Below are 9,499 nucleotides of genomic sequence, written 5' to 3' on the forward strand. Positions count from 1 at the left end.
TACAGGAATCCAGAGGTGTGAGCAGAGGATAGTGGCCATATAACAACTCTAGTGTCACATCTAGGCCACCTGCTGGTGGATCTTGTTTGTTCCTTGTGGCCCTGCTTATGCCAAAACACATAACCACTTCTATCCTATGATGGCTGGCCTAGCTGAACTAATGACATGGGGTTGATGAGCCCACATCACGATGGGCAACCCCAGTCCATGACCAGAGGCCTCATCTCTGCCAGGCCCCAGGCCCACACTAGGAGCCACGTTTAAATGGTGTGACTTTCTCCATTGCAAGTGGCATGGCCTAGCTTCAGGATACTCGGGGTCTGTGTTCTGAGCCTTCAAGTAGAAAATGGCATGTAGCACCTTTCTGACCACAGACACCTCTGACATCACCGGTTCTGCTGGGTCATCTGCCCAAGGAGCAGCTCCAGCCATGCTCATCGTTCACCAATTGTGACTGCTTTTGTGCTGGGACAGCAGGTTGCACCAGAGACCTAGGGTCTGCAAAGCCTCAGATATTTTCTCTGTACCATTACAGGAAACCTAAGGCCACAGTGGCAGTTAAATGGAGATAGGATAAGGACCACACCCCTGCAGCCCTCAAGAGGATATTGTGTACATGGACTATTGGAGGATGGGGAGGTAGAGTCTGAAGTTTGAATCTGGAATTCATTAATATGGTAGCCTTCACCCCACGATAATTTACTAGCTACTCAGGTCTCCATGCCTGTCACAAGTCCAGGGCATGCGAAATGACTGCTGTGTGGTCTGTGACCCAGTGATAACCACTGCACCAGAACCTGGGACTTCTGTCCATGAATGGCCTGGTACTCTGAGCATCGCTTCAACACTTGGGGGACCATGATGATGCTACGGTTCCTGTGCCAGATATTAGAAACACACTAGTGCAATGCGAATGTGAGAGTAGTTTCTGCTTCTGCAGGTTCACTTACCCCAGTAAATAACCATGTGGCTCTTTGGGAAAGAATGGAAGGACTTTTGCATTCGATGTGGTGATGAAAGGGCCCTCCTCTTTAGAATGTGGCTTCTAACTTTGGTGGCTGAGCTCTGAGAAGTGGCTCAGATCTGGAAAATGGGCCTGGATCAGATGTTTGGTAGGGATGGCTGCCTTTGACTTCCTTATCAATCAGCCTTGTGTTCTGTCTCTCTTTATTTCTTTCAGTGGTCCAGTGAGTTTGTATCTAGGTTCCGGCCCATAGGTTTGCCTTTAGGATCACCCTGTGCTATGAGCCAGCATCATGTTCTCTGCTGTCAGGCCCTGACTGGCATTGAGACTCCCTAATCACTTTGATCCCTGCACCTACTTTTCTGCTGCCCTAAAGTACCCCCACCTGGAATCTGATTTTTCCACAAACTCCATCCCTGTTCCTGATAGAAGCCCACAGGAACATAGTCTCTTCCCACCATCCCTGACTTTCTGCAAAAGTCATCCTTGAGCTGTTGGAGATGCTTCTCATCTACGCTTTCCTCTTGGGCTCCCTGGAGTCCATCAGGCTTTCCCATGGAGCTGGTGGGCTGCACACTTTCCTGCCCTTTCATACAGTGTCTTCCCTGGCAGGTTCACTTCTCTGAGCCTTGGATTCCCTCCTCTACCACCTGCCTCGGAAGTTCTGGACTTTCTCTTTCATGCTGTGTAGGCCAGGCCTTTCTCCAGGCTTCCAAGACCCATTCTAGTTGAAGATCACCATGTCTCCCCGGCCTTGCTAAGCCCAGTGACCCATAATTATAAACTCTCCCTTCCCCATTTTGGGTTCTGTGCTCATCCTCCCCACCCCCAGCCCCACTGGCTGTGATCCGCTTCCTCAGGAACAGCCCCCTCACCCTCTGCATCTCCCACAGAACACTCAGAGAGAAGCTGACAGTCCTGTGGATTTAGGCCTTTCCTTCTGAACCAGCCTGGCTGATCCCTGGGAAACGTATGTGTCTGTTAGTGCCACGTGGGGAGCTTGTGAGCAGAGTGGAAATGGGGCACATGCAGGGTTGTGGTGTTTCTTGCCTGACTGAGGCTTCGTTGTCTTCCTCAGTTGTACCTGGTGAGGGGTTGGGGGCGGCAGGCAGAGCCGTCCTGCTCTGTCAGCCCAGCCCTGCAACCCCACTCTGCTCTCACAGAACTGGGGGAGGAGGCCTATGGGTCTTCTTCTCCCAGCCTCACCCTCACTGCGCTTTGCCTTCACAGATGCTCACTCTCTTTCCTATAACTTCACCGTCGACCTTCAGCCCGGACGTAGACAGCTGTGGTGTGAGGTTCAAGGGCAGGTGGATGGAGAGGTTTTTCTCTCCTATGATTGTGGACATGCTAAGATCATATTCACAAGTCTACTAGGAGAAGAAGTGAAAACCATGGAGGCCTGGGAAAGACAGGTCGAAACACTCAGAGACATCAGGGACTGGATCAAGGACCAACTGCATGACTTTGCACTGGGGAAACGCATGGCCAGAGGTGAGTTAGAAAGTCCAAGTACAGGAGGGCCAGATTAGGGGCTCAGCTACATTCACTGTTTATAAGTAAAAAATATAATTGGATATTGGTCCTTCCCTATAGCCTGTTCCGGGCGCCACTTGTCAGGGTCTAGTCCTGGTGGATTTAGGGTAATTTGAAGCAGGGACTGAGTCGGCGATAGATTTAAAGAGAGATAAGAAAAGAATGTTGTAGATAAGAAAATAGATAGAAAGAGGCTGATATTTCTTGGTTTACATAGAAAGCCAATAAAACTTCAATATAAGAAGTTTGCCCTGTTCATGGAGGCCACAGGTGTCCTCCTGGTCTCCCGAGGGAGTGAAGACGCAGAACGTCTTTCCATTTAGGTCTTAGAAACCCGGGCAAATAAATGAACGCAGGGAGCCTCTATGTTCTAAGGGATCAGCCTGAAAAAAGAGAGGGAGAGAGAGAATGATTGACACGGGGAGACCAAGCTGTTTTGGTGAGCAAGACCTCATAGATTTATTTTTAAAAAGGACTATTATATCTTTTTCACAAATGATGTTGTGTACAATATCTTTTGGCCTTGGAGACCTGTGAAACATTTTAAGACCCTCTTTTGATAAAGGCTGTTCAACCAGAAAAGTTATTTTCCCTTGAAGTGTTTTTTCTTTATATGTCTAATCTATGTCAGCCTCAGAAAGTATCAAACAAAGTTACATTTTTCATGGAGCAAAGGTGCAGTAAGTTACAACAAAGAAAAAACCAATTAGCTCAAAAGTCTGATGTGGTTAGTTTCAAGGCTACATTTTATTTTATTTTATTTTTTTTACATTTTAACTATGTTAACAAATATACTCCCAGATGCACAGTGGGTAAGAGATATGGGAACTTAGCAACAAGTATTGGCTCAACAGTGAAATCATATACCAGCGCTATTCTAATAACTTTTTAACTCTTTGAAAGGCTCTATGGTGCCTCTCACAGTTGGGAGGGTATAAACAATCACATGTGTAGTTGTAAAAGTCTGGGTAAGGCAAGTTAGAGAGCCATCAGAGGGGTCTGAGCCAAAACACTCCTTTTATATGCAGGAGACTGTTAGCTGGAGCTCTAAGTTAACTCTTTCCAGAGAAAGGTGGTGGGGGGACAGCCCCCTGTTAATGTCAGAAGAGTTGGTGAGAGCATAATGCAGTAAGGCAGGCAGACTGTGGTTTGGGGGGCAGATGTTTGAGAAAGCCCAGGGGGTTTTCCTCGAGGCCTGATCTCGCCTTTGCGTTTTGTCAGGCCCCTTTCCTCATGACCTTTGCCACGGGTGGGATACCCCATGCTGGCTCCCAGCACCAGTGGAAGGAGTGGCCTTTGGGGAGAGCAAAGGGCCACATTAGCTGGGCCACGGGAAGTGGACCCAGGTGGGGCAAAGAATCTGTCAAGCCCAGAGGCTGAGCTCTTTCTTTCCCATGGTGGGAGCAGACCCCCTCACCCTGCAGGCCAGGATGGCATGTCGCTGTGAGGATGACAGACACATCAGTGGATCCTGGCAGTTTGGCTTGAATGGACAAATGAGTCTCCACTTTGATTCGGAGAATGGCCACTGGAGAGTGGATCACCCTGGAGGCAGATGGATGAAGGAGAAGTGGGAGAGTGACAGGGCAGTGACCGACTTCCTGAAGAAGGTCCCCATGGGAGACTGTCGGGCTTGGCTTCAGGCTTTCATGGTGCGCTGGGAGGAAATGTTGAAGACCACGGGTAAGTGAGAAGGGAGGAGAAAGTGATCGTCCTCTCATGGTGACATGGACCCACTCCCGTGTGTGTGTGTGTGTGTCTGTGTGTGTTGTGTGTGTGTTTGAGGAAGGGATCCATCGGGAGGTGAGTTGTTCCTGGGAGAGCAATGACCTGGGGATACTCTGTCATATCCTTCCTCCCCCACCTCCTGACGTCTCTCCTCACAGCACAGGCCTTTGGTCAACTCAGCATGGATTTTTGCTAATTCCAAACCTGTAGACATCTTTTTGATTTCTGGGGTTTATTTCTCACTGTACCCTCTTTCCAGAATCTTCTTTCAAATGTCACCAATCCTTCTTCTAGAAATCTGTCAATACCACCTCGGCTGTAGCTCCTGAGGACTGTATCCTCATGTCACCATCTCTGATGTCATAGCGGGATTGAGTGCCTGTGTTGGAAACCTTGCTCCCCCATTAGCTGTCAGAGCCCTGTGAGGAGTGGGCTCCTCCCTTCCCCCTGTCTCGCCTGAGGATCTATCTCAGGGGCTTCCATATGATGGGTGTAAATTCTGCATAATAGGGGTACTGAGTCAGGAGAGCGAGGAGGCATCTGCCGAGCTTGGGGTCTGGACAAGGGCTTCACTCTTGCTCTCCTTGCAGCATCACCGACCACGGTCCAGCCTACAGTGCAGCCCACAGTCCCGCCTACAGAGCAGCCCATGGCCCCAGCCATCAGTCCCATCACCTGGATCGCCCTTGGGGTTCTTGCCATTTTTGTCATAATGGGCATCGTAGCCTGGATCCTTTACAAGAAGAGGTACTGAGGGCAGAATTCAGAGGGAAGGCAGGGGCACAGGGCCTAGTGTGGGGACAAGGAGGGGAGTCCCACAGGCTGAGTCACAACTGTTGCTGCTCCAGGAGCACAGGCCTAGCCTATCCCCTCCCCACAGTCTCTACTGTGGGGCTCCTGCTTGCCTGCTTGCCATGCCACTTCATATGAGAAGAGGCCTTTGGAGTAGGGTCTGCAAACGCCTTCCCACACCTTCCTCCTGGATTTGGGAATCCCATGCAACCCCTGCCCTTCACTGAACCTCCTCATCCTAGAAATGAGCCAGGTGAGTAAGACCTCATATAACCTGACAGCAAGAACTCAGACAAGCTCAGGCCTCAGTTCTGATAGCTCCTCACTGTCAGATGACAATGGGAAGTGGGGGCGGGGGGGTGGCTGGGTGCAGGAAGACTGGGGGCCTGTTGAAGTTGCACAGACTGCTGGCTGGCAGGGCCCAAGGGTAGGTGGTGTGAGAATAGCAGGCAGTCAGGGCGAGGGCAGGACTCACGGGGGCTGAGAGCAGCATGGGGGCTCCACGTGATGTGTCAGCAGGAAGGGGACCCACACAGGGGCCAAGATGAGAGGGGCTGGGCTCTCATCCCAGGAGGAAGGGGTGGGAAGGCCTTTACAGACCCAACTCCAAAGGCCTGTTCTCACAGGAAGTGGCTTGGGTCAAGCAGGCAAGGCAGAAGCCCCACAGGAGAGACTGGGGGAAGGGGTGAGGCCAGGCCTGTGCTCCTGGAGCAGCAGCAGTTGTGGTTCAGCCTGTGATTTGCACCTCACCAGCCTTCTGGCGACCCAGAGCCCCATCACTGAGCGGCCCTGCCTTGAGCAGAGGTGCCCGGGTATGGTGGGCCTGAGCTGGGATAGAGACGCCCAGCTGGGGGGACCAGGAAGAGATGGGGGCAAGGACTCTGGTCCTGAGATCTGTGTGTGCTGCTGGCTCAGAGGCTGGAGGGGAGCGAAGGAAGGAGGTTTGCCTGCAGCCCCTCAAGGCTGTCAGGAAGCAAAGCCCCTCCTCTGGGGACCTGCTCCCTGGTCCTTTATGCCCTCCTCGGGGAGGATCCAGACCTCAGTAAAGGGAGCAGATTGATTCCTCACTGGCTCCAGTCCTGAGTCTGAGCAGGGGGTGTCAGGGCCTGGGGTGACTCTGTGATGCAGGAAGGAAGGAGGAGGTGACAAAAAGCTGCTGGGCCTGGGGTGGGGGTGGGGGTGGAGGACATAGGAGCCCCTCAGTGAGGGCGGGGCTGGGGGGGTTAGGGAGGGGCAGCCCCAGGAAAGTGACAGGAGTTCCTCAGCCTCCTGGACCAACACCTGTTTCTTTTCTACAGGAGGCGGTGCTCCCAGGAAGCCCCTGACAGGTGCTCTGTTGGCCTCAGGACTCAGTCTTTCTTTGGTTGCTCTTCTTCTCCTGTGTTCACTTTAGTGCCAGGAGAGCAGACCTTAGGAATCCCAAGTCTGTCTACCAGTTATAACGACACGGTGGCTGCACCATCTCGAGTCTCTTGTCCCATCTGATGAGCATCCTCCTCAACATCTTTAATTTTTTCAAACCTAATTTCTCTTGGTGCTGAGTGACGGAATCCCTGAACTGAAACTTTCAACTATTTGAACAAGAGATCTCCACAAACAGAACTCTTTTAGTCTTTTTCTAGTTTTTGGAGAATTAGACTTTTCCCTGCATTGTGACCTTATTCTTACAAATGATGATATTGCTGGAAAAATACATCTGCTATTACAGGACTCAGGGATTTTTTTCTATGTCTAGAGAAACAACTTCAGTGTGTTTTCAATGGAACAAAATTTTACGTTGACTGATTCCCTTCATGATTTATTACCCTATTGGCACTGAGTCTTGCTCGATTTTTTGTGACCCCATGGACTGTAGCCCACCAGGCTCCTCTGTTCATCAGATTTCACACCAAGAATACGGAAGTGGGTTCTTATTTCCATCTCTAGGGGCTCTTCCTGACTCAGGGATCAAATCCTTGTCTCCTGTGTCTCCTGTATTGGTAGGCCAATTCTTTACCACTAGCACCACCTGGGAACCATTTATGCTGCTGCTGCTGCTGCTAAGTTGCCTCAGTAGTGTCCGAATCTGTGCACCTCCATAGATGGCAGCCCACCAGGCTCCCCCGTCCCTGGGTTTCTCCAGGCAAGAACACTGGAGTGGATTTATCTCCACACAACTATGGACACCTGATCTTCGACAAAAGAGGCAAGAATGTACAATGGATTAAAGACAATTTCTTTAATAAGTGGTGCTGGGAAAACTGGTCAACCATTTGTAAGAGAATGAAACTAGAACAGTTTCTAACACCATACACAAAAATAAACTCAAAATGGATTAAAGATCTAAATGTAAGACCAGAAACTGTAAAACTCCTAGAGGAGAACATAGGCAAAACACTCTCCGACATAAATCACAGCAGGATCCTCTATGATCCACCTCCCAGAATACTGGAAATAAAAGAAAAAATAAAGAAATGGGATCTAATTAAAATTAAAAGCTTCTGCACAACAAAGGAAACTATAAGCAAGGCGAAAAGACAGCCTTCGGAATGGAAGAAAATAATAGCAAATGAAGCAACTGACAAACAACTAATCTCAAAAATATACAAGCAACTTATGCAGCTCAATTCCAGAAAAATAAATGACCCAATCAAAAACTGGGCCAAAGAACTAGACATTTCTCCAAAGAAGACATTTGGATGGCTAACAAACACATGAAAAGATGCTCAACATCACTCATTATCAGAGAAATGCAAATCAAGACCACAATGAGGTACCATTTCACACCAGGCAGAATGGCTGCAATCCAAAAGTCTACAAGCAATAAATGCTGGAGAGGGTGTGGAGAAAAGGGAACCCTCTTACACTGTTGGTGGTACAGCCACTATGGAGAACAGTGTGGAGATTCCTTGAAAACTGGAAATAGAACTGCCTTATGACCCAGCAACCCCGCTGCTGGGCATACATACTGAGGAAACCAGAATTGAAAGAGACACATGTACCCCAATGTTCATCACAGCACTGTTTATAATAGCCAGGACATGGAAGCAACCTAGATGTCCATCAGTAGACGAATGGATAAGAAAGCTGTGGTACATACACACAATGGAGTATTACTCAGCCATTAAAAAGAATACATTTGAATCAGTTCTAATGAGGTGGATGAAACTGGAGCCTATTATACAGAGTGAAGTAAGCCAGAAAGAAAAACACCAATACAGTATACTAACACATCTATACGGAATTTAGAAAGATGTTAATGATAACCCTGTATGCAAGACAGCAAAGAGACACGGATGTATAGAACAGACTTTTTGGACTCTGTGGGAGAGGGAGAGGGTGTGATGATTTGGGAGAATGGCATTGAAACGTGTACTATCATGTAAGAAACGAATCGCCAGTCTATGTTCAATACAGAATACAGGATGCTTGGGGCTGGTGCACCGGGATGACCTAGAGAGATGATATGGGGAGGGAGATGGGAGGGAGGTTCAGGATGGGGAACTCATGTACACCCGTGGTGGATTCATGTCAATGTATGGCAAAACCAATACAGTATTGTGAAGTAAAATAAAGTAAAAACAAACAAACACTGGAGTGGGTTGCTCTTCCTTCTCCAATGCATGAAAGTGAAAAGTGAAAGTGAAGTCACTCAGTTGTGTCTGACTCCTAGCGACCCCATGGACTGCAGCCTACCAGGCTCCTCCCTTTTACTGATCCTTAAATTAATATTGCAAAAGAGTTAAGTACTTCATGCCTGTTTTCTAATCCAGGAGAAAAGTCATGGTATTTGAGCCTTCCCCCTGGTTATGGGGTTAAATAAAACCAATGATAATGCTTTATTTCTTGTGGAAACAGAGAATTCCTAAACAAACATGGAGTCCAGTTGTGGAGTGATGCTTAAATTCTCTGGATTTTCAAATGTATATTTCACCATATCCCAACACTAGGTCATATATTCACCCTACTACGCAGCCATCCCAATGTTAGTTCTAGGCTAGAAGTTCAGTTCAGTTCAGTTCAGTCGCTCAGTCGTGTCCGACTCTTTGCGACCCCATGAATCACAGCCGCCAGGCCTCTCTGTCCATCACCAACTCCCGGAGTTCATCCAGACTCCAGTCCATCGAGTCAGTGATGCCATCCAGCCATCTCATCCTTGGTCGTCCCCTTCTCCTCCTGCCCCCAATCCCTCCCAGCATCAAAGTCTTTTCCAGTGTGTCCACTCTTCGTATGAGGTGGCCAAAGTACTGGAGTTTCAGCTTTAGTATCATTCCTTCCAAAGAAATCCCAGGGTTGATCTCTTTGAGAATGGACTGGTTGGATCTCCTTGCAGTCCAAGGGACTCTCAAGAGTCTTCTCCAACACCGCAGTTTAAAAGCATCAATTCTTCAGTGCTCAGCCTTCTTCACAGTCCACCTCTCACATCCATACATGACTACTGGAAAAACCATAGCCTTGACTAGACGGACCTTAGTCGGCAAAGTAATGTCTCTGCTTTTC

The 9,499-nt window shown here is 48.8% G+C and overlaps 1 protein-coding gene across 2 annotated transcripts in view; it reads left to right on the plus strand.

The window, feature by feature from the left end:
- Nucleotides 1-7,474, plus strand: part of LOC138444955 (UL16-binding protein 3-like) — a 46,407-nt gene extending 38,933 nt beyond the window's left edge. For both annotated transcript variants that reach the window (XM_069598700.1, XM_069598701.1), the window contains exons 2-5: nt 2,195-2,458; nt 3,908-4,183; nt 4,819-4,975; nt 6,319-7,474. In XM_069598700.1, the coding sequence (XP_069454801.1) occupies nt 2,195-2,458; nt 3,908-4,183; nt 4,819-4,975; nt 6,319-6,505 (884 nt within the window). In that variant the 3' untranslated portion in view covers nt 6,506-7,474. The remainder of the gene's footprint in view (nt 1-2,194; nt 2,459-3,907; nt 4,184-4,818; nt 4,976-6,318) is intronic.
- Nucleotides 7,475-9,499: the final 2,025 nt, after the last annotated feature.

The sequence above is a fragment of the Ovis canadensis genome, chromosome 8 (genome assembly GCF_042477335.2).
Source record: "Ovis canadensis isolate MfBH-ARS-UI-01 breed Bighorn chromosome 8, ARS-UI_OviCan_v2, whole genome shotgun sequence".
Lineage (NCBI taxonomy): Eukaryota > Metazoa > Chordata > Mammalia > Artiodactyla > Bovidae > Ovis > Ovis canadensis.